The sequence below is a fragment of the Microtus oregoni genome, unplaced genomic scaffold (genome assembly GCF_018167655.1).
Source record: "Microtus oregoni isolate MIOR12 unplaced genomic scaffold, Mior012 000048F_ref0000485, whole genome shotgun sequence".
Lineage (NCBI taxonomy): Eukaryota > Metazoa > Chordata > Mammalia > Rodentia > Cricetidae > Microtus > Microtus oregoni.
The window spans coordinates 1714164-1739454 of NW_024543222.1; the positions used below are offsets into that span (position 1 = coordinate 1714164).

Genomic DNA, 25291 nt, shown 5'->3' on the forward strand with positions numbered 1-25291 from the left:
CCTTCTTGGCTACACTGAGCTAAAAGTAGGTGTAGGGATGGGCGTTGAGACACGGTGGACGGTGACTCATCTCTGCCCGGACAGTAACACCTACACTGTCCCTTGGTAGCAAGGTTGAGAAGATACCCTGCCCTCTCCCCATGTCTTATAGAAGGCTAAAGAGGGGTGGGCAAGCCTTGGCCCGGGTCAGTGGTGTGGGTAGTGAGTCCAATCCCGAGGATCTCCTCACCCGAAGAATATAACTTCCCAATGACTCCCTAAGGAGCTGTCATGGCTGCTTCCCACCTCACCCTCGGAGGCTCTGGAGTCTGCGTAGACCCCGTTTTCACTCTTTCACTCACATCAGGACGTCTGAGTGGCAAGCAAAGGAAGTCCTTAGGTGCAACCTGGAGTCTCCCCGCCCTCTCTACTCTCCTCACCCGTGAGCTTCCACAGGGAACTTGTGTCCTATAGACAGTGGCAGGAATGAAGAGTCTGGTACCCAAGGGGCCAATGCTCTGACCTTCCCCAACCTTGACACTCTGTCTCCTCCCCTCGTGCCCAACTTGCAGCCATCTCTGTCACCAACTCTCTCGTTCTTGACACAAGTATTCAAAGGGGGGACAATTTTGGCTCCTGCTGGCACCGCTCAAATCCTTCCTGAAACATTAGTTCACCTATGGCAGTTCTGACCGGGGGCGGGGAGGGCAGTATTCATACTCCAGGTCTACAAGCTGCCTGGTCCAGTCTCCAGCTGACTGAAATGCAGAGGAGGGGGCAGTACCACTGGAAGGTGTGTGTAGCTTCTGCCCAGAAGCAGGAGAACCCAAGCTCTCTCCCACATACCTCTGCAGAGCACTGTGCACCCCTGAGCTGCTCCCTGACTTTGTGTGTATGTACTTACACGGGAAGGTGGGTGCAGGATCTTTATTCCTGCTAGGGACCACTTTTATCAGGATCCTGGCCATCAAGCTACTTCCGTGTGTCTCTGCCCCATGCCTCTTCTCCAGTCTACATGGGCTCAAGACACATCTGGGGCTGACCAAGTGGTGGACAGGCACTGTGTTTGCCCAGGAGGTTTGAAGGACAGCATCAACATCACTGTCCACAGGGTGGGGCATGCCCAGAGTGTCCAACAGGTGAGAGATGCAGACACAGCCAATCAGCTTCCCTGCCCTGCTCGCTACCACACTGGCTGAACCGTTCAGTCATGACCATGATGATGCTGTGGACGCACGATTGGTTCAGTCACCTGTCCCCACTGAACCCCATGCACAGGCAGCATCCAGGACTCCATACCTCTGAGAGGATGGGTTTCGGATAGGGGTGTGAAATTGGGAGTGGGGCAGGGACCTTCTCTAACCTGCAGTGTCCCTCCAACAAGTAGGAAATGACAAGAGGTCAGTGCAGACCTCTGAGACCAGACAGGGTCCGGCTTTCAGCCAGTCACGAGAGGAGCCAGGCTGGGGAAGCGGCAGGTCCCTGACCATATGCTTGGAGACTTGAGAGCTGTCCTGAATGTCCTCCCATACACCATGGCGTGGTGGTGGTGGGGCTGTACCAATGAGGGGATGGGGAGTAGGAACCCACGTCCTGCTGTCCTCCCTTCAGACATGGTTTGTTGACTCTACTCAGAGCCCTAAGCGCTAGTGTCCCACTTGTGGGCAGGACTTGTCAGTGCTAAGTGCTGAAGCAGAGGTCACAGGTCGCCTTAGATTTGCTCCTGGAAACGAGTGGATGAAGAAAGATGACCACTGGCCCTCCACTGCAGCAGCATCAGCCGCTGAATGGAAAAAAAGATCCTGATCCTCCCCTGCTGTCATGTCCCCCCAGCCCCTTCCTCAGGGCTGTGTGGAGATGGCTTACAGGGGTGAGCAGAATACCCCAGGGACCTCTCTAGGCTCTCTCTGCCTCCAGCCCTGCCAGGCTACTGCCCAGCTTACCCGGGTTTGGGATTTGCAGAGCTGAGCTTGGCTTCCTCGAGGCCCTTGGCTCCTTGGCGGAGAAACTGCCGAGCAGCAGCCTCCTCCACAAAGCCACACTGTTCTCAGCAAACTCTCCCAGGAGCGGGACGCATTTTTTTCAAATGATTCAGCAGCACGTGAATGGGAAGGGCCGCACTTAAGGCCCTGGCATGAGATCTCGCTGGCCCGCAGCTGGAAAGGACGGGTGATAGGGCGTGTCTTGGTCCCACCAGGCCTAGAGCGGAGGAGCCAGGGTCCTGGGGGGCACGGGGCAGCTGGAGGGCTGGGCCAAGAACGCTGCAGCCTCCTTCTGCGCATTCATATAGATGCGCCATCGCCCTCCCTGAGAAGAGCCAAAGCAATGGGCAGGAAATGGAGATGGGAAAGCTGGTCTCCATGGAGACGGGCATCTAGCGGACAGCCGCCCTCCTGTGCGTGCTAGCATGCTAGAATCTGAGCGGTAGGCAGGGAGCCTGCTGCTAGGCAGGCCTGGCATATTTCCAGGCACCAGTCCATCGGTGGTGTGGCCCAGAGCTGAATGCCCCACAGTCCCCTTGCCCTTCCCCTCTCTACCTCACCCTCCGCCACACCCATCTGCTCGCCTTGGCCTGAGTTATTAGAGATGAGTGGGTCTTAACCTCATCCTGAGTAGGCTCAGCCCTACCCGAAGGCTGGGGCCCTGCTTGGTTTCACACTCCACCCCCCCCCGACCCCCCCAAAGCCCAGTTGCTGCCTGTGAGGGGATCGATCACTGGATTTGGGAGTGCATGTGGGAGGGGCTGGCCTCAGCTGCTGATGCAGGGAAGCTGTGCCCAATCCTGGTCACCAGCACAGAACTGTTTTTAATTACTGAATGACAGCCCCTTTTTCCCTTTTAGGGAAATGAGAGAGAGAGAGGGTTTGGAGGTCTTTTTCACTAATGCCGAGTGGCTGGACATGGAGGGGACAAGGCAGGGCAGAGCTCGGTGGATGACCTCAACCATCTACAGAGGGCACCTGGAGGTGGCAGCCATGGGAAGGGTGTCACCACGAAGCCAGAGACAAAAGGCAGAGCTGGAGTCCTTGTTACCTGAGGACTTGTGGGCACCAAACCCGTCTTTGATTCCTTGGGACACCTGGATGTTCACCCATGCCTGTATCCCCGCATGCTGAGGTGCTAACCTATGCCTGTACCCCCACATGCTGAGGTTTGGCCTCAAGCCTGGGAGGCAGAGGTTTTAATGCCCCAGGGCTAAGCCTCCATGTTGCTCACCATCCACCGTCCACAGCAGTTCCTCCAGCCAGTTCTAAGGAACAAGGGTCCCTCCAAGTCTTTCCCGTGCCCTCCACAGCCCCACTCAGATTCCACTGCTCTTCAAGGACAGCATCCTGGACAGAGAAACCATCCAATGGCAGCTGTCCTAGGACAAGGCCAGGGACCATGTGGCTAGTCTTCTGTCCCCATCTGAGGGTGTCGAATTGGGGCAGTGGGGGCACGCCTCATTCTCTGGACTGACTTTCCGGGTTAAAGATAAATTAATCCAGGTACAAAAGGCAAGCAGCCTTTGCTGGCCAGGCTGACCAGCTGTGGGTGCCGTGTTGTCCACTGTAAAGGGACAAAAAGACTGATCCCAAGCAGCAGCCACAGGATCTAGTTATGGATGGAATGGGAACTCTGCTAGCTGAATTGGTGTAAATGACAAGGTGGTGGCACACTGTTTTCTGGGGAGCTTAATAAAGAGACCTTGCAGCTCCCCCACCTCCTGACAGACTGGAAAAAGACATCAGAGCCTCACAGATTGGGTTTATTCCGGGAGAGAATGATGTATCTTTCATAATCCTCGAACTGACTGGTGTGTAACTCTACCGTGACAAAATGAAACGGGGCAGATGACCTCGGGATGACATTTACAGCTAGACCTGAAGTTACTGCTTGCACATCTAGGAAGTGAGGAAGGTCTTTCTGTGGGGGCTCCCCCCACCTTGATGCTAGTAGCCTTAAAGCGTGTATCTCTGTCTTTGGTTGATCCCAATCTAGTTACAGTATCAGCGTGTTCCCAACCCTTGATTTGTGCTGACAGAATCTTGGCAAAGGCTCCTGTTCCATCTCCTAGCTCCAGGAGGGAGGAACCACCCCCAAATTAAACTTCCATGTTTTCTGTAGGACCTTGCTGGCCCCAGGTCACTGCAGAACCCTGAAGGACAGGGTGGCCTGATTGTAACCCTCTGGTGATCCCGAGTCAATTTTTCCAGCCTCAGAAGATAGGTGTTGATGGCTGTGGGTTCATTTCTGCTCACTGTGGCGAGCTCACAGATCAGAGAGGGCTCTAAGTGAATCCATCCACAGTATGTAAATATTCGCATGGCATAAGGGATTGTCCCGAGGCAGCTGGGACCACAACATGTTAACAGAACCCAACAAGGAGGAATCTTGCAGGTGCTGGCAGCTCTCCTTCAGGTTAGGACCCTTCTGTGGACAATGGGCATGGTGTGGTTTTAGATTCTCAATGAACGTCCATGTGTTATCATGGACACCATAGAATTAAAAACTTGTTGACAAACTGGATGTGGTGGCACACATCTTTAATCCCATCACTTGGGAGGCAGAAGCAGGTAGATCTCGGAATTCAAGTTTACATAGTGAGTTCCAGGTCAGCCAAAGCTACATAGTGAGAGCTCCCCCCCCCCCCGTCTCTCCTTTTTCTCTCTCTCTCCTTTCTCTCTCCCTCACCTCTTTCCCCTCCCTCTCCTCTCCTTTCCTTTTCTCTCTTTGCCCTCTTTCTCCCCCTCTCTCTTTTCTCTCCTTCCTTCCCTCCCTCCTCTCTCTTTTCTCCTCTCTCTCCTCTCTCCCTCTCCACCCCTACCTCCCTCCTCTCTCTCCCTCCCTCTGTCGTCCCTCTCCCTCTCCTCTCCTTTTCTTTCCCCTTTTCTCTTCTCTCTCTCCTTCCTCCCTCCCTCCTCTCTCTCTCTCTCCCTCTCTCCACATGCATACATACTTGTTAGATTTATGAACATGTCTTTAGGTCTCAGTAGACCGTGTGCTGGTGGCCAGGGGACAGACAGGAGCACCCTGGGAAGGAAAAGCATGGCTCTGGTTGCCATGGTTGGGATCCGTGGAGTGTATTGAACCCTCCAGCTTCCCTTAGCCATGGCCATAGCATCCAGGGTTTCTAGAAAGTTCCCACATAGGATACTAGCAGGAGGGCCCAACTTCTGTTGGTGTCCCTGGGCAGTAGTGATTCTCAAGGTCCAAACACAGTCCATCGTCATCTTTGGCTTCTCATCAGTGCCCTTGACTTTCCACCCACCGAGCTTTTCCATCCCTTTCTGGCTGGGCAAGCTGGGATTGTTTTTGCAGGCTCCTCTAGGGGGAAGTGACGTCATGTGGTGTCCTCAGCCAGAGGGATGGGGGTAGGGGCTCTGCGGTTGTGTGTGCTTTGAATTAAGTCAGCGCTTGTGCATTCCAGTAGCCAGCATCTGGCGGTGAATTCATCAGCCAGTGTCGCGCTCTTGATGGCAAACCCAGATGTGGGGTTAGCAAAAGGAAAAGAGGAAAAAGCAAATTTTGAGCTGTGGGGGGTGGGGTGGGGGACAGTGGTTGGGGCACAAAGCAGTTGAACAGGAGTCTCCTACTGCCTTGCCCAGATCCTTAGTTAGGTAGCGGGGCAGGGCTGGATGTGTCTGGCCCTGCCCTGGTATGGCCCCCCAGCCTAGTATGGAAGTGTCCAGTCAACAGACACTCATGCCTTGCTTCTAGTTCATCCCAAATTCTTTGAGTCTGAATTTCCCTGTCCTTCAGCTTGTCTGGGACTCAGGGAGGCTCTCCATTATGTGAGGTGGCCTCCTTTCCTCTCCAGCCCTCATGGTCACCCTGGAGGTCACAGTGATGACTACTGCCGTGTGTGGGTGTTATACTTGTAGAGAATTCTCTATTTCCTCTCCTTTCCCGTCTTCCACCCAGGATTTCCTGTCCATCTGTCTGCCCGTTGCCTAGATCAGACTTCCCTCTAAGGCTGGGACTATGAAAGCTTTTACTGGCAAGACCTCCTCCCCATTCCCCTTCCCCACCCAGTGATCTCACCAGGGGACAGCTACAGCTAAGACAGGTGTCTGCTGCAGCCAGCGGTGATAGCTGGTGGGGATAGCCTCTTGCTGCAGGAACGCTTAACGGGAGAGGAAACCATCCAGGCTTCCGCCCTAAAGGCTCTGTAGTCTGGGTCCCTGTGGCTAGCCAGAAGCAGCCTGGTTGTGGATGGCGATTCTACCACCTCTGCCCCTCTCCCACTGCCTACAAACATCCCTGGCCTCCCCTCCACCCCCACCCATTAAGGAAAACCAGCATTTCATTTCTCTTCTGAAAAGTTCAAAGGAGGAATAGTATGGCCCACAGCCCCAGGCGACGTGAGCTCACAACCAGATTCTCCTGAGCCAGGGCACCAGGGCCAGCTTTCCAGATCCTCGTCTTGTAGGAGCAGAGAAACCTGCCCTGTTCACTCCTCCACGATGCGTCCCTTACACTCCATGGCCTCGCTCACTCTCCCCATCACCTTTAGACATCAGATGGTGACATCTGTGTTACATGTGCGACCCAGCGATCTCCAATGAGCATCATGGTCAGCGCTCCCTCATCTCGGCAGCACCTTTCACACACATTCCCACACCTGGTGGCTTCTTGGCCTTTTGGCTTAGATTGTGTCAGGGACTTGGGGGTGTGTGGGAACTTGGGAGCTCCCCTAAGGCAGCAGTTCTTGGGTCCTCAGTGCCGTGGGACAGAATGAGAAGTCACTGGGCTTATTTTCTGATTGGCAGGTGGGCGGTGCATTCTCATAGCCCAGGGTAGCCTCAAACTCTATAACAGTTCAAGGGAATGCTGAGATTCCAAATACATGCCGTGTCCAGCTGTGTGTGTTGAGACTTGAACTGAGGGCTTTGTGGTTGCTATATAAGCCCTCCATCAACTGAGCTACAGTCCCAGCCCTTAATATTCCAGCGAGCGTTAAGCATTGTGCAGTGTAGTGGGCCGCTACTGAGAAGCAAGGCTAGCAAGTGCTCTAGGCCAGTAGAGCGAGGGATACCAACCTCCTTTGGGACCCCTCCCTGCTCTTGTTTCTGAGCTGATGACTGTGCTCAGACAAAGAACAAACACATGGCAGTGTTTACCTGGCATGCTTACACATTTGCATTAGCATTACAGTGACGATTTTATAGGTTACACAGAGGGGACCGAGGACCAGCTCGCCTATGCTGTCTTCCCAACTCTGTCATTGTCAGCCCACTTCCATCTGGTAGTTGCTTTCTGAGCCCCCGCCATTCCGTACCACGGCCTCTACTCATCAGGACCTCTCACCGGACAGGTGCACAGATGTGCACAGCAGAGTGTGCAGGAGATGAGCGAAACGCCCATCACTGCAGGAAGAAGACAGGAAGGACAGGGGACTGTCTCTCAAGGCTGAATACAAGTTCTCCAGGCAGGGACCTTGAGATGACATTTTGGGTAGAAGAGCTTCCCTGGTCCAAGGTGGGACATATCTGGTTATCCTGGCATGTGATGGATTCGGAAAGAGCAAGGGATAAGTGGGATTGCAGAAGGTGCAGCCCTGGCTGTCCTGGAACTTGCTCAGACTGGCCTCAAACTCAGAGCTCCTCCTGCCTCTGCTGCCTCCCTGTGCTTGGGTTAAAGGTGTGTACCATTACTCCTGGCTCAAATTTTAGTGAAGGCATTTTGCAAGAAATATTTATGAGAAAGGCACAGACCAAGAGAACCCTCTGCTCTGGGGTGGCCTGCCAGGTAGCTTTTTTTTTTTTTAAACCCAGGTTGTAACTGTTTGAAGAGAGGCCTACTTTGGGCTGGGAAACAGGAACCTGTGGCCAGGCCAGTGGTGACTCAGAGGTACAGAAGGACCAATGTAAATGGACCTTGGAGCTGGGTGGGGCCTGGGCTGTGGTGTGAGATTTGGTGAGGAAGGATCCAGAGTGCATTGCTGGGGTCTGAAGAGCAGATGGCACTCCCACGTGCCCGGACCTCCCTGCCTCTGTGGGAAACAGTCCTGGCCAGAAGTTTCCAAGACTCAAGCTGACCGCTGGAGACTCTGAGCTGGCACTGTCTGCCCCCTTGTCTCCGTTGAACTCATGTGCACAGTGACAGAATGCTTGCCCAAAGTGACCCCGCACCGCTGCCTTTTGAAGGGCAACGCTTTTAAAGCCATTAAAACAGACCCTGACCCAGCTAATAACCTCCAAGTAAAGACAAGGAGGGCTCTGCCTGTGGCAGGATCTGCTGAGCTTCAGTCGTAGGGTGTCCAGGGAGGGACCAGGGGCTTAATTCCTAATAGAAAACCATGTTAGGGCGCAACCAGACTCCAGGACATTCTGGAACTTTCCTTCTTTTGATCGTTGTCCTGGACGCACTTCCCATGGGACCGTCTGTGTCTAACATTTGAGAGCCACACTAACGTTACTGGCCAGATCCATAGCCTGCATAACAGGCTTTCCAACTCCATGTCTGTCAACCTTCCCATAGAATGTGGGTTACTCTAAAGAATGTCCCACAAAGCCATGTTTGCTGTGACATGTGCTCGTAATCCCAGCACTGGGAAGGAAGACACAGGAAGAACACAGAGACTTGCTGGCGAGCCAGCTGGTGAGCTCCAGGCCAGTGAGAGACCCTCAGGCTGGTGGGAGACCCTCAGACTAATGAGAGACCCTCAGGCCAGTGAGAGACCCTCAGGCCAATGAGAAACCCTCAGGCCAATGAGAGACCCTCAGGCCAATGAGAGACTTTCAGGCCAGGGAGAGAGCCTAGTGAGAGACTCTGTCTCCAAGAGCAAGGTGGAGGGAGAGTCAGCGACGTGACCCAGTGTGTAAAGGTTCTTGGCATTACACCTGCTGACCTGAATTTGATCCCTGGAGCCCACATGGTGGAGAGCTGTTGGCCCCATAAGTTGTCCTCTGGCTTTGACATGTTGGTTGCATCATGCAGTGTGCAAACCCCACCCACCCCCATGAAATAAAAATGCAAAACAAAAACGAGGCAGATGGCACCTGAGAGATGATACATGAGGTTGTCCTCTGACCTTCACACACATGTCCCATAGGACATTTCACGTGGAAGCTTCTCTCTTCTGTATCACTAGGGAGGGAACTCGGGCCCTCTTGCATGCTAGGCTGGTGCTCTGTTCTGAGTTGTACCCTAGTACCCCAGTGGTGTGGTGATATTTTGTGTGTGTTTTCACAAATAAAGCTTGCCTGAAGATCAGAGTACAGAGCTAAGCACTAGTTAGCCATAGAGGCTGGGCAGTGGTGGCACACACCTTTAATCCCAGCATTTGGGAGACAGAGGCAGATGGATCTCTGTGAGTTCAGGGTCACCCTGGGCTTCACAAGATTGAATCTGTCTAAAAGAGAAACAGAGCTCACACAAAGGTGATCCCAGGACTTGGGATCACAGGCCTCTAATCCATATGGCTGGGTGGAGAGAGGAATATAAGACAGAACACTGTACCGTATACATAACAAATAAATAGATCTAAAAAAAAAAAGAAAGAAAGAACTCTAGCGACTGGCCGAGTTTTTATTATTAAGACCAATTAGAATTCGTGCTACACAGTGGGAGACCTCAAATCTGAATAAACCAGTCTCCTTTGGGGTAGATGACTACCTTTCTGCTCCAGTCTCCAAAGCCTGTTTGACGGTGGGGTGCTGGAACGTCAGAGCCATTACCCTGGTTCTCTACCAGTCCTGCTTGCAGGAGCAGGACTGCACGCTAAACCACTGCATGCTAGGCCACTGCACGTTAGACCACTGCACGCTAGGCCACTGCACGCTAGGCCACTGCACGCTAGGCCACTGGCACGTTAGGCCACTGCACGCTAGGCCACTGGCACGTTAGGCCACTGCACGCTAGGCCACTGGCAAGCTAGGCCACTGCATGCTAGGCCACTTGCCTTCTGTTTCTCCAGTCTAGACTTATGGCCAAAGCCTGTTCAACAGAGCCATTTGGCGTCCTATTCAACAAAGGGCTCATCTGGGGATCTGTTCCTTTGGGTTTTGGTTTGGGTTGTTTTCTTGAGACAGGGTCTCACTCTGTAGCCCTGGCTGTCCTGAAATTCACTAGGTTGACCAGGCTGGCCTTGAACTCACAGAGATCTGCCTGCCTCTGCCCCAAGTGCTAGAATTAAAAGTGTGTGTCATCACACCCAGCTTTTTGGCTTTTGATTTTGTCTTTTGAGTCAGGTTTGTGGTTGTCGTTTTGTTTTTTGTATTTTTTGAGATTGGGTTTCTCTGTGTAGCCTTGGCTGTCCTGGAACTTGCTCTGTAGACCAGGCTATACTCAAACTCAGAAATCTACCTGCCTCTGCTGGGATTAAAGGCATGTACCACCACACACACACACATGCACACCATCTGATGAGATGGTTTTAGCAGCCCAGGCTGGCCCTGAAGTTCTGCCCTTCCTGACTCTACCTCCTAAGGGCTGGGGCTAAAGGTGTGTATCACTGTGCTCACGTTCATGTAGTGCTAGGTGCTAGAGACTGAATACAGGCTTTTGTACACGCTAGCCAAGCTCTCTATCAACTGAGCCACATCCCACAGCAAAGGACTCTTGCTGACCCTCCTCCCTTTACCTGTGCCAGGTCAGACTCCTGTGACCCCTCAGGTGGACAATAGGCCCACTGCCCTTAGTACCTCCCATCGGGAGGCACACTTTCCTCCCCTGAGCAGAGCCTGGATCCTGATCCTCAGCGACCCCCTCATCTGTGTCTCTGTGTTTTGCAGTGATCAGGGCCAAAGCCGTGAGCGAGAAGGAGGTGGATTCCGGGAACGACATCTACGGCAACCCCATCAAGAGGATTCAGTATGAGATCAAGCAGATAAAGGTAGCCCCTGACTTTGTTGGAGAAGCAGAGGTGGGGCCCTGGAATGTCTCCAAGCCAGCGTAAGCCAGAAAGCTAAGTCGTCAAAGCCACAGAGAAGCTCAGTTCTCCTTAAGCCACAGGAACATGAAAAGCTGGCAGAGATTTTAGGTTTTCAAAGGTCTCAGTCACTGTCCTATGCTGGGAAGAGACGCCAGGACCAAGGCAGTCCTGAAAAAGAAAGCATATTAAATGGGGGCTTGCTTACAGTTTCAGAGGCTGAGTCTGTGTCATCACAGTGGGGAGCAGACAGGCATGGTGCTGGGGCAGTAGTTGAGAGCTTTCCATCCTGACCCGAAGGCAGCAGGTGGACTTCAGAAACCTCCAAGCCCACACCCCCAGTGACAGACGTCTTTCAACAAGGCCATACCTCCTAATCTTTCCCAGACAGTTCGGCCAGCTGGGGATCAAGTATTTACATATTTGAACCAATGGGACCATTCTCATTCAAACCACACATCACCCTAATCCCCGAAACAGGCTAGCTTGATTTACCGGGTGATAACGGATGAGTCTGGCAGGCAGGTGTGCCCAGGGCAGCTTCCCTACTGTGATGGATCACTTACTGAGAACTAGCTTATGGTGTCCCATTGGGAGGACAGGACTGACTGTGGTAGGGGTGGAGGGGACCACAGATGGCAGCAGTGGTGGCTGTGGTGGTGTCTGCTGATGTTTTCAGAGTACTGTCTATGTCAGGGGCGAATGGAAAAACAACAATGTTTGAGAGAGAGCGAGAGGTTAAGGGAGAGGCTGGGGATGTGGCTCAATTGGTAGCATGCTTGCCTAGCATGCAGGAAGTCCCAGGTTTGATCCCCGGCACTGCAGAACTAAGTAGGGTGGTGCCTGCCTGCTCTGAGAGTTGACATTTACTAACTCGGGGTTCAAACAAAGACAGCTGGCTGGCTCCTCCAGTGTTAGGGACAGCTTGTCACGCAGTAGTGACCGTAGCCATTCTTATTTACCAAAACTGAAAATAAATATTATCAATGGACCAGAGGAGCGAGCACGTCCTCATCACAGATGCCACCTCAAGGGGACGACTGACCTCTCAATACCAAAGTCCTTCTGTGAGGCAGACAGCAGGTGGATTTCCATAAGCTCCTCGTGGCTTAATGCCAAGGAAGCAACACTGACCCCTTGGCGTCGTCTGAGATGCAGAAGGAGACTGTTGCCCTGGCAACCTTCCTTTCTACAGGGTTAGAGTGAAGCTCCCTAAGCTGGTTTGTCCTTGAGAGGGACTGGAGCCCCAGGGCTCAGTGGGTAAGAGCACACGCCAGTGCTCATGTCAGGCAGCTCGAGGGGGTCTGGAGATGGGATTCTGAGGGCACCCGCACACACATGGCAGCAGACACACAGGCACAAACACACCGCGGGAATAGAAATAAAAATACATCTTTAAAACTTGAAGAAATGAGAGGAAGAAGGAAGGGAGGAAAAGACAAATGAAAAATGTCTTCTGGAGTGTTAGGGAGGGTATGAGCAAAAGGGAGAGCGGGCAAGCCTCTCCCCTCACCCCACACACCCTCACCCTCACACACCCTCACCTAGGTCCTGGGCAATGTCTTCCTCATGGGGCAGCAGGTGCACTCCTGAAGAGCCAAAGCGAGTCAGACCCGAGAAATCCAGCCCTCCCCTGACTCAGAGGTTATGGTCTCCTCCTAGAGGACACCTTTCCCCCCCTTGGTTGTTACTAGGTAGCCAGTGCTTCACCAAGGTCCCTGGAAATAAACCATGTGTTGTAGTGCAAGTCTGTAAACCCAGCATCCTGGCTGCGGCAAGAGAATGGGGAGTTCGAGTCCAGGCTTGGCTACAAAGTGAGACTTTTGTCTCAGGAAAAAAAAAATCTGGAAATAGGGCTGGGGTGTAAGTTATTGGGCTCAAGGCCACGGGTTTAATCCAGAACAGAGGGACAGGGGTCGGGAAAAAGTGAAAGTCAAAAGAAAAAGAAAAAATAAAAATTCCTTTTGTTTTTTGGTTTTTTTGTGTGGGGGAGGATTTTTTGTTTTTTTATTCGTTTGTTTGTTGGTTTTTGACTTTTGGTTTTTCGAGACAAGGTTCTCTGTGTAGCCTTAGTTGTCCTGAAACTTATAGAGTTCTGACTGCCTCTGCTTCCTGAGTGCTGGGATTAAAGACCCCCCCCCCCACACACACACAACACACACTTTGGTTTTTGTTTTTGTTTTTGTTGTTTGTCTGTTTTGTTTTGTTTGTTTTTCAGGACAGGGTTTCTCTGTGTAGCCCTGGTTTGTTTTGTTTTTAGTTAAGCAAGCAAATTAACCCAGTCCCTGGGAACAGACAGATGTGGCCCTCTGTGGCAAGTGAGACTCTCTAGATTTCTACTGGGGTTCGGAAATGATGACTTTGTGCTCAGAAATGTCCTGCCCATGACAGGCTGTGCTGGCCAGCTGGGGTCTACCTACAGCCCCAAGGGGATATGTGACTCTGAGCACCTTTGCAAAAGCAGTAAAGATTGTGAAGCTCAGTGACAAGCCTGTTTACCTTCTGGCGTCTTGGGGGGAAGGGGCACATCTGGGCACAGCCCTGGACTCTTGTTCCTATCATTTTCTGACTGGGAACCTATCTGGGCTTACTCCTGCCCTACTGTGCTTACCCCTGCCCGTCTGTGCTTACTTCTGTCCTACCGTGTGTACTCCTGCCCTACTGTGCTCACTCCTGCCCTATTGTGCTTACTCCTGCCCTACCGTGCTTACCCCTGCCCTACTGTGCTTACTCCTGCCCTACTGTGCTCACTCCTGCCCTATTGTGCTTACTCCTGCCCTGTTGTGCTTACTCCTGCCCTAATGTGCTTACCCCTGCCCTACTGTGCTTACCCCTGCCCTACTGTGCTCACTCCTGCCCTACTGTGCTCACCCCTGCCCTACTGTACTTACTCCTGCCTTACTGTGCTACTCCTGCCCTAATGTGCTTACTCCTGCCCTACTGTGTTTACTCCCACCCTGCTGTGCTCACTTCCGCCCTACTGTGCTCACTCCTGCCCTACTGTGCTTACTCCTGCCCTACTGTGCTTACTCCTGCCCTACTGTGTTTTTCAGATGTTCAAAGGACCTGACAAAGACATTGAGTTTATCTACACGGCCCCCTCCTCAGCAGTATGCGGGGTCACGCTGGACGTTGGAGGGAAGAAGGAATATCTAATTGCAGGTGTGTAGAAGCTCAGCCTTGAGTACTAGGTTGTGGTACCCTGACAGAATTAATTCTGCATTCCTATGTTCTGGTCCCTAAGGAACAAGCTTCCCACACTGCCCTCTAGGGGCGAACCAGCCAATCTGCATTGGCACAGGTATTGCTTATAGCCCACGTCTAGGAGACTCTGGTGAAGCTGCCTTTGTCTTGCTAGCACTTACTCCCAGAGGCACCCCCAGGTCCTTGCCTATACAGAAGCTGTCTGTACTAGTGGCCTCTCTAGTGGGCCGCAGTCCTGGGAAGCCCAGCAGCAGCTCCTCCTCTGGGCACTGGCTGGGAGGTAGGGGATTTCCCATTTCTTTCTATGGAGATTGCATAAATCCTTTGCCTTCCTGTTATAAGGTGTACCCGTGATCCCCCAGTGCAGATGAAGGTTTGCCTCAGGCACAGGGATTAACATGGGGTCCACTTGCAACACTTGGCAAGAGCTGGTGGTTCTGTTTCTTCTGAGCCGATTGGTGTCACATTGGCAGCCAGCGTGGGGTCATTTCTGGCACAGAAAGCTTCAGCTAATGCAAAGAGAGGCTTCTCCTCCTAGGAGAACCAGTAGATAGAGGTTCCTCAGCATAGCCCTGCAGCACCCCTGCTGGCTCTATGCGGTCTTTCTTTTTTTTTTTTTAAGTGGATTTATTTTTATGTGTATGAGTGTTTTGCTTGCTTCATGGCCCACTGGGATTCCCCATAGCCTGTGACACGCCAGATGCCCAGGCTGTATCTAGTGCAAGTCAAGGAGAATGTAGGGCTGAAGTTTGTCCTTTGGTGAGCCCGTGTGTGATCAGGGCTAACATCCAGTTTCTAACCAGAACCTTCCCTGACAAAGGCCAGAAGTTGCCAATAGCTGGTTAGTGCCCACTGGAAGGGATGCACCTCAGTAGTCAAGCACGGCCATCTCCAGTGCACGAACTCCATTTTTGACCTCCTGGGGCCAGACCTGTCAGTCAGACCTGCTTCCTGTTTGGATATCCCAAGCATAGGCACTGCTTTCTGTTTCGTGGGATGGAAACCAGCCCACCAGACCAGTAATGGGCTTCTGGGTAGGCAACTTACAAATCGGTGAGCCATGCCTTGCTATCAGGAGCCCTTACACACCATGGCTGCTACAACAGGCTCGAACTCCTGCTCCATGCCCTACTTAGTTCCCGGATAGCATGAGGAGGCTGAAGACGCCTGAGCAAAGGGGGAGGGTGGAGTCCTACAGGGCAGCAGTGTGATGAACATTGCTGGGAGCTGCTCTGTTTTGTGTACTTGGGGCATCTTGGGGCATCCTCTCTGGCTCTCCCCCTCTTCTATGCGAACCAGGCTCCAGGTCCACACAAAGTCTGGGGAGTCAGTCCACACAGGAGGCCAGATTGTTTCAAAGACTGTGCATATGGACCTCAGTGTCTGTTGTGCTGGACCCCAGTCTTCCACACAGACCATCAGAGGTTTCCCACCTGCCCCCTCTGTTCTGTGCTGCCCTACTATGCCCATGTACGTCCACTCCTCCTCTCTCTTTTCCTAGGTCTCATTTCCTAGGTCTGTAAGACCCTAACCCGCTGTAGCTCCAGGTGCCATGCAGACTGGAAATCCCCAAAGCCACGTAGACACTGTGCGCCTGTCATCTTAGACTACGTCACACTTACTGCCCCAAACACACGGGCACAGTTCATAACATTAATAAAGGACACCTTTAGGTATGCTTGCAGCATGCTCTTTTAAAAACTACACTAGTGTAGCTGGGCATGGTGGCACTTGGGAGACAGAGGTGGCCTACAGTGAGACCTTGTCTTAAAAAACAAAGCCCCACAAAACTCCTGCAGTATCTAGACCAGCTAGATAGCTTGGTAGGTAAAGTCACGGGCCACAAAGCCTGAGTTTGATCCTCAGGATCGACATGGTAGAAGAAGAAAAACGACACTACATTGTCACCTGACCTCCATACACACGCACACACGCATGTACCCACTTACCCCTACACACACAAAATGAATGAATGGAAGAAAACCTGCAGAAAATACATATGGTAGAATTGCCTTCATGTCTATGCCTGGACACAGGATTCAGTGGCTCTGTATATAGTCACAGTAGCGGATAATATTGCTCTCTGTGCCAAGACTGTGCCATCTTCCCAAACTGCATCTCTGGCCACTGCCACAGCATCTCACACCTTGTCTTTCCCCAGGCCCTGGGTCCCGGCCCCCACATTCTGCTTTAGTTTCTATGAACTTGCCTATTCTAGGGAGCTCACGGTTCTGGCAAAATAGATATCCTTTTCTTTTCTTTTCCTTAATTTCTTTCTTTCTTTCTTTCTTTTTGATATCCTTTTTTTTTTTTTTTTTTTTTTGAGACAGGGTTTCTCTGTGTAGCTTTGGAGCCTGTCCTGGAACTCACTCTGTGGACCAGGCTGGCCTCAGACTCACAGAGATTCCGCCTGCCTCTGCCATCTGAGGGCTGAGATTAAAGGCGTGCGCCACCACCGCCCAGAAAGATAGATATCCTTTTGTGGCAGCTTATTTTACTGAGTATGATGTCAGGATCTGTCCATGCGATAGCAGGTGTGAGACTTGCCTCCCTTTTTATGTGTATGTATACACACACATATATACATATGTACATACACATGCACATACATATGTACATATATACATGCTCATATACATATGCACATACATGCACAACATACGTGCATACACATACATACATCACACACAGACACACACGCACATGTATTTGGTGATGCTGGGAATGGAACCCAAGGCCTTAGACATGCTATGTCAGGGCTCTAGGACTACGTGTAAATTTTTTAATGTGATATTCTTTTCCATTGAATTTGACAAGTGATTTCCTATTTTCATACACACACATATGCAGCTGTATACATGTGCGCATATGATGACACATGAGTGGAGGTCAGAGGACAATTTGAGGGAGCCAGCACTCTCCTACAGTGCAGGTCCCAGGGACTGAACTCAGGTCGACAGGTTTGGCACCAAGTGCCATCACATTGGCCCAATGGAGGGGAATTAAAGATGCCGAGAAGTCACTGTGTTTTGTCTAAAGAGAACAAGCTGGAAGAAAAGGTGACAAGTGGCCCACGTGTGCCTAGGCGCTGCCTCTGCAAACACACCTGCTTGGGTTTGAGCTGATGGCCGACCCCTGATAAGCCAGTGCGGGGCAGTTGCCATGTGGAAGTGAGAGATGGCAGCGAGATTCCAGGCACCTTGACCTGGGCCTGCACCACGTTCACAAATAACTGTTTCAAAAGTGCAAGGTGGCGGGCACCTGTGTGTCACACCGAATGAGGGCCAATCAGTGACGTGCACTCTGGGCTATGAGCAGGTTACCTGCAGGGCAGGACACGTGAGAAGGGTCTGCAGAGGACCTCAGTAGGAAGCCACCCTCAGGGGACCGGGCACTGGGCAGGTGGGTCCATCAGTGAAGTGCTTAAGTCTAATCTCCAGACCCCCATGAAAGCTGGGCATGGTAGCATGTGCCCATAACCCTAGAGGTGGGACTCCCTAGAGCTCCCTGAATTGGTAAAATCAGTTCAGTGAGAGACTTTGCCTCAAAAATAAGATGTGAGCAATTGGGAAACACACCCAATATGACCTCCAACCCCCAGATACCCCACATACACAAACACGTATGGACATGTACACATGCTTATACCATATACACACATATACCACACATACAAGCACATCTGAACATGTCCACATGATTATACCACACACCCACACACACATGCATATACCACATACACAAACACGTATGAACACGTACACATGGTTATGCCACCCCCACACATGCATATACCACATATATGAGAACATCTGAACACGTCCACACGGTTATGCCACACAGCACACACATACACCCTTAGAATACCGACGATGACCAGTGTGCTGCTTAGGACAGCCAGAGATGTCTTTCTCTGTGCCTCTCTGGCCTCCCCAGGAGAACTATTCTTTGGCACAACTCAGTGATAAATAACTGTGCCTGCCCATAAGTCAGCTGCTCTGCCAATCAGGATACACACCCCACTCACTCTTGGGAGAGGAACCAGGCCTGAGGCACACTGTCCAAAAAGCCTCTCTAATCTTCCTCTCTTTGGGCTTGGTCAGGTGGCTTCAGATTGGACAAGTCCTTACTGCCCAAGGCACAACAGAACCTGTTTCCCCTTTCTTTTTTTTTTTTGGTTTTTCGAGACAGGGTTTCTCTATGGTTTTGGAGCCTGTCCTGGAACTAGCTTTTGTAGACCAGGCTGGCCTCGAACTCACAAAGATCCGCCTGCCTCTGCCTCCCGAGTGCTGGGATTAAAGGCGTGCGCCACCACCGCTCGGCTCTGTTTCCCGTTCTTTAGAGTCAGGACAGGCCCCTTAACCAGGGACTACCCAGAAATCACGTGGCCCAGCACACTGCCCAGCCAGCTGGCTATGGAGACCGATGATTCAGCTTCACATGTGGACTTGGATAGATTTCTCCCTGTAATTTTCTTTCAAGTTTCTCTCTCCTGAAAGGAAAAGTAAACACAAAACCCTCAGCTGCTCGTTTTACTCAATCCCTGTTCTTCTTTGCCCAAGCCTCATGCTTTGCAGTTTCCCAAGTTAAAATGTTGCAATGCTTGACTGTCCCACGGGAGCCCAGTGTGATGGTGCTAACGGGACTTCTTGTTTTATATTCGTGTTCGCTAACTATACAAATAATAGCAGGCCTTCCAATGGCTCAGCCAGTAAGGGTGCTTGCCAAAGAAGCTTGACCACATTTGTTCAACCCCCGAACCCATGTAAAAGTAGAAGGAAAGGAAAGACAATATAAAGTTTTCCCCTGACTCCCACACGCATGCTATGATGTGTAGGAGTGCTCTCACACACATAAGCATCATACATGCAATCAGTATTTAGATAAGAATCATTATGACATTGTCATACGTCTGTATGCTGTACTTTGATCTGGGGCCGGAGAGATGGCTCAGTGGTTAAGGGCTTGCTGTGCAACCACGAGGATCTGAGTTCAGATCCCAGCGCTCATAGTGGTCTCATACGTGGAGGGGTGTGGCAGCTGCAGATGAGGGACTGGGGATCCCCCTTCTCCTTCATTGTTACTCCTAAATTCTCTACACTGAGCATTATTTTCGCTTCATTTCTGTTTCTGTGATTAAAAAATACCCACAAGAAACAAGTTTGAGGAGAAAGGGTTTCCTGGAACGTAGTATTCGAGGTTATAGTCTCTCCGTGTGGGAAATCCAAGGCAGAAACACAAAGCAATTAGTCAGGAGCAGAGAGGGAATATGTGCCTACATGCTCACCTGCTTGGTTGCTAACGTTCAGCTCAACTTCTCCATTCATACATAGTTCAGGACCCCTGCCTAGAGAATGGTGCCACCGCAGTGGGCTTTCCACACGGATTAAATAAGACAGTTCCCCATAGACCTATCCACCTGCCAATCCAAGGCAAATAATCCTTCATTGAGACTGCCTTCCCAAGTGATTCTAGGTTATGTCAAGTTGCAATTAAAGCTAGCCATCATAAACATGCATTTCTCCCCCTTTGTTTTTTTTTTTTTCAGACAGGGATTTATATAGCTCAAACTCACTATGTAGCCAACATCCTTCAATTCCTGATTCTCCTGCCTTTACCTCTTTGTACCCAACCATACCAGGCTCAAACATGCATTTGTTTCAATTGATGCACACGTTTAATCCTAGTACTCAGGAGGCAGAGGCAGGTGTATCTCGGTGAGTTTGAAGCCATATGGTCTGCAAAGTGAGTTCCAGGACAGTTGGGGCTATTACACAGAGAAACCTTGTCTCAAATAACCAAAAAATTGGGGGTGTATTTTCGTTTTATTTTACATGATGGGGGATATATGTCAGGGGGTACAGTGTCCACAGAGGCTTGAAGAGGGTGTCATCTCCCCAGAAGCTGGAGTTACAGGCTGTTGTAATCTGCCTGACATAGATGCTGGGAACTGAACTCTGGTCACCTGGAAGATCAGCAAACACTCTTAACCACTGGCCATCTCTCTAGCTCCAACATGAGTTATTTTAAAACTCAGTAGTCCAACCATGGTATTGTTAGAACTGACCCTCAACACCCAGAGCTGTACCTGGATGCAGGAGGAAGTCTGAAGGGGGAGACTTGACCCTCACCCTGAGCCTGGCGACTCTCCCCGCAGGAAAGGCAGAAGGAGATGGCAAGATGCACATTACCCTCTGTGACTTCATTGTGCCCTGGGATACCCTGAGCACCACCCAGAAGAAGAGCCTGAACCACAGGTACCAGATGGGCTGTGAGTGCAAGGTAAGCCAGATCTGTGTCCTGACCCCTCCCCCGCTTTGCCATCACAGGGTCTCCAGGTGGACAGCGGGGGACAGGTTCCTTGGCTTCCCAGACCCTCAGGACGGGGAGTCCTGATTTTGGAACAAACTCTGGGAAGATAAGAAAGCAAGACTGTCTAGCTAGAGACAAAGCCTTTGGTCCCAGGCCTCAGAGAACCTTGATCTGTGTCCTTGGCGAGGAATATTCGGAAGATAAGGGGATCTGGGGGTGGGACAAAGCACATAAATCGGTCCACATGACTGGCAACTTCTAAGAAGAAAAGCTTCAAGGGAAGGAGATTTTGTAGGGAGAACACGGTCCTGGAAATATTTTTCTACCTGGGTATATGTGCAAACATTGTGTGTCCAAGAGCCTAGGTATTGCTCCTAACATTCTAGACTTCTGTGCATGGGTCTCTGTGACTCTGCCCAGAGATGGCACTGAACAGATGCACACATGCTTAGGCGTGATGGAAAAGGGTGAGATCTAGCCGGGCGTTGGTGGCACACACCTTTAATCCCAGCACTTGAGAGGCAGAGGCAGGCAGATCTTTGTGAGTTCCAAGCCAGCCTGGTCTACAGAGCTAGTTCCAGGACAGGCTCCAAAGCTACAGAGAAACCCTGTCTCGAAAAACCAAAAAAAAAAAAAAAATAAAAAATAAAAAAAGGGTGAGATCCATTCCCAGATTTGGGGATTATGTCAGCTCCAAGGAACAACAATGTTCATGGCCCCTATGCCTTTCCCCTCACCAGTACCGGGTAGCCAGCGTTCCTTCATGTTACTAGGAGTGAGTCTGGGACTGAGAGGTGCCAGCAGAATCCTGACCTATGCCCCTGTATGGGCCTATGCCAGCTGGCACTTTTTCATGGTGCTTCCCATCACTTGGTTATCAAAGATGTCATTCTATGCCCAGCTGTCCAACCAAATCCGGGCCAAGCATGGCTCCTCTGTGCCTAGCACATCAAAGCAAATTCTAGTTGGGCATGCTTATTCACCACACTTGGGAGGGGGAGACAGAAGGATTGCTGGGTTTGAAATCAACCTGTGCTGTAGGGTGAATTTCATGCCAGCCCAGGCTGCAGGGTGAGATTCTGTCTCAGAAAAAAAAAAAAAAAAGCCCTGGGTTTAATCTCCAGCACCACGTTAACCAGGTGTGGAGGCCCATTTCTGTAATCTCAGAGTTCAGGAGTGAGAGCAGGTGATCCCGAGTTCAAGGTTATCCTTTGCTACAGAGAAATTTCTAGGCCAGGCTAGGACACATGAGACTCTGTTTCAAGAACAAACAAATGAAATTCAAACTCTCTTTCTTCATCTCTGTGTGGCCAGAGTTGGATACTCTCGTAGCTCCGTAATCTTTTGTCAAAAAGCTAGTGACCCATTGACCCAAGCAGGTGCTTTAAAGCAAGCATAGGAAATCTTATGTCTCCATTCGAAGCCCTTTGTCGTGGCTGTAGCTGTAGCTGCAAATGGACCTAAGCAGAAATCATCAAAAGGTAGACCAGATGGCTAAAAGCAGCCACGCACCTGCACACCAGGGTTGTATAAGTAGGTGTAGAAGCCAGTGCACTCACAGGTTTTCTCCAGGCCTGTCCTCAGCTACGGGCCTGCCAAAATACCCTGACGGAAAGCAGCTGAGAGGAGAAAGGGTTTAGTGGAACTCAGTGTTCAAGGTCGTAGTCTCTCCACGTGGGAAAGCCAAAGCAGGAACCCGAGAGCAGAGACCAGGAGACCCAGGAATAGGCAGGACTACTGTCCTTAAACACCTTCAACAGGTTGTGTTCTGGAGGTGCATCAAGTGCCCTTGACCCCAACTGTTCTTTGGTCCTAACTAAATCTGCCTGCCTGTGGTCCCCCAGATCACACGCTGCCCCATGATCCCATGCTACATCTCCTCGCCGGATGAGTGCCTCTGGATGGACTGGGTCACGGAGAAGAGCATCAACGGGCACCAGGCCAAGTTCTTTGCCTGCATCAAGAGAAGCGATGGCTCTTGCGCGTGGTACCGCGGGGCGGCACCCCCCAAGCAGGAGTTCCTTGACATCGAGGACCCTTAAACAGGCTGACAAGAGCCCCTGCGGCCATCTGAAAAGCCTCTGAGGGTTTAGACTGGTCCAGCTCTGACATCCCTTCCTGGAAACAGCATGAATAAAACATCAATCATCCAAGTGGGTTCACGCTAGTGTGATTCTGCACCCCCCCCCAATTTTCCCTAAATGTGGTTGTGGGTCTGGAGGGGCAGGAGGGCCAGAGTCCCTGCCATACCTCCTCCATCTGCCAGGCTGAGCACTGTGTGTCGCAGTCTTTGATCCCTGGGTACAGGCAGGAGTGGAAAACGGACATTTTGCCAGGTCTCCTTGGCACTGTCACATACAGCTGACAGGCGACATTTAAGGTCCCCCTAGCCCGGTTGGGGCGGAGCCTGGGAATGTGTATTTTGCAGAAACTCTTGAAGGTTGTTGTAAGACTGTGTAGCCGGCCTACCAGGTCCTTTTCATCCTGAGAGGGACATGTCCTTCGTTTTCTGCAGCGGCCACTCCTCTGGCCCAAGGTGGTAGTCTCTCGCCCTTGCAAGTGCCCCCCCTCCCCTGTCCTTCTCTGCACCTGGTGTAGACTCCAAGCACCAGGATCCCGCTCAAGTCCAAGAGTAGCCCTCCAACCAGTGGCTCATTTGTCTAGGAGTCCCAGTCAGCCCCATGAATCCACAGACTTCAGCGGCATGCCCTCGGGCTCATGGGAATGGGAGCCCTCCCTGAGCCGTGTTTCTGGCTTCAGCCAAGTCATTTCTATCCTCCCCTTCCCCCATCCCCACCCATCCCCCAGTGGGGATCTGTGAGGTCTCCCGCTGGGGGCAATCATCTGTGGTGAGGGATGCTTGGCTGTCCTCTAGTCACTGCAGAGCCTCCTGAGCTGTTCTTAACCCCTTCCCGAGTGTCTGGGTTGAGCAGCACGGCTCTGCTTTCTGCAGCATCACGCCCTGTCGCTGTTGGGATGCTGGTAGCATTCCCTTTTTTGCACAAACCGAAGATGTAAGAGGCCAGTCCTGTAAGGCCCCAAGAGAAAAATTCGAGTGAAATCTCCCTGTCAGACTGGCTGCCGTTACTTGCGTGTAAATTTCTGTAAGTGTTACTAAGCAAGCACAGGAATCCACGCGGCAGCAGCGAGGGAGCCTGAGAGGCGGGCAGCTGTCTTACCAAACTCCCAGGATGCTGCGACTTGTTCTTAAAGCCATCTCGTTCTCCTAAAGGTGATTTCTCAGATACCATATGAGGCTGAGAGGCAAGTGTACTCAGTTCTGCTTCTGTCTCTTAATGTCGCAGAGGCTGCCCACTTCAGGCCCTTATAGGGAACTGGGACACCTACTTGCTCCCTAAGGAAAATTTGATTTTTCTGATGCCAATAGGATAGGGGTTAAGAGAGGCACAATTTTGTCACTGACAATACAGATAGTCGCTCTTCCTTCTACCCAAGTCTTAAAAATAAGCTGTCCCAAGGACATACATGTATATTATCCAAACATGCACAATGTGCTCATGCAGTAACAGACTCTGAAGTCTGGCAGCCTGTGAGCGGTCCTTTGGTAAAATGCTTCCAAGGCCCTCTATTCCCCAGCCCTTTCCTAACCATCAGAAACCCCAAAGCAACTGTTACAATCCACCCCCAGGACACTTCCTAGCCATGCCCCCACACCAGGACCTGGCCAGCTCAGAACTCCCTTTTAAGACAGACTGGGAGAATGCCCGGGAATCAGCCTGCCCTGCCCGAGGGCATTTTCATGTTGTGCAGTGATGTTCTTCTTAGGATGCTGTCATGGACCAGCCCACGAGACCCTGCAGTCTATCCCGCCCTGCCTGTTTGCTTCCTGTGCAGTGGTATCATATGTAACAATGCCATTTCTGCTGACTTCTTGACATGTTCTGATTTGTTTCTGATGTTCGCTGTGAGCATTCTTGTGCTGTGTTTATGCCCTTGGTAGCATTAGACTTTGCACTTTTTAAAAACAAGAAAACAAAAATGTTTCGGCATCGAGGAAGCATTTGACCCAGAGTGGAAAGCATGGCATGGTAGCCGGCCTGGGACCGGGGAACCCTTCCCATCTTTGAGTTCTCTGAATATCTGTTTTTCCGGTCTCCCTATTTTTTGTGCTTGGTTCAAATAACCACGAAGGAAGGACTCTCTGAGTAGATTGATTCTATAAGACGGCCTTTATGTTTCCTACTCACGTTGGCTTTTCTAGCCACACCAGGCAGGTGAGAGACAAGGAACAAGCGAACTATTGGGACAGCATGTCAGACGGCCGCTGAGTAACAGCCACTCAGCTGCGGCCATATAGAGTTTAAGGAGAATCTCCGCTTGGCATTAACTTCTGCTGTGTTCGAAGCACTGGCTTTCCTCCCTCTGTCTCCGTCATGCCAGCAACTCGAAGTATTTCAGATGACGTTTACATGGCAGTTATTTCCAGATCTCTGCTTGATACATATTAAAACATATCTGTGAGCTCGCTGCATAATTTAAAGCTTTGTTGATTTTGTTTCCGTTTGAACTCTTGGTTGTTGTGTGGGGGGGAAGCACCGTGTTCATGCTGGAGTATGAAGTCTGAGAGGAGCCCCCCATGCCTCATGCTGGCAGCACCCGAGAGTTGTTGAAAGTCAGCAAGCTGACCGCGCGTGTCTCTGATGCTTTGTATCAGTTTTTATTTTTATTTTTTTGAATGATTGCTCTGTCAATGGACAATAAACCATATTATCAAAGAGAAGGTTGAGTCCCTGTGTGGCTGTTCCTGCTGTCTTCCAGCTGAGGGATGGGAGCCAAGCCTCTGCCAGCTAGAGGAGTGGGGGTCCCTGAGGGAACTGGACGAAAGAAGCAGGCATCTGATGCCTTGGGACTAGGGTTAGAGACAGCTGTGAGCCTCATGAGTTCTGGGAACCAAACCTGGGTCCTCCGAAGAGCAGTCAG

At 51.3% G+C, this 25291-nt stretch overlaps 1 protein-coding gene across 1 annotated transcript in view; it reads left to right on the top strand.

The window, feature by feature from the left end:
• Timp2 (TIMP metallopeptidase inhibitor 2) overlaps positions 1 to 25091 on the top strand; it is a 49824-nt gene extending 24733 nt beyond the window's left edge. The window contains exons 2-5 of the mRNA XM_041635801.1: positions 10698 to 10798; positions 13888 to 13996; positions 20196 to 20320; positions 22195 to 25091. Coding sequence (XP_041491735.1) covers positions 10698 to 10798; positions 13888 to 13996; positions 20196 to 20320; positions 22195 to 22392 — 533 coding nt within the window. The 3' untranslated portion in view covers positions 22393 to 25091. The remainder of the gene's footprint in view (positions 1 to 10697; positions 10799 to 13887; positions 13997 to 20195; positions 20321 to 22194) is intronic.
• Positions 25092 to 25291: the final 200 nt, after the last annotated feature.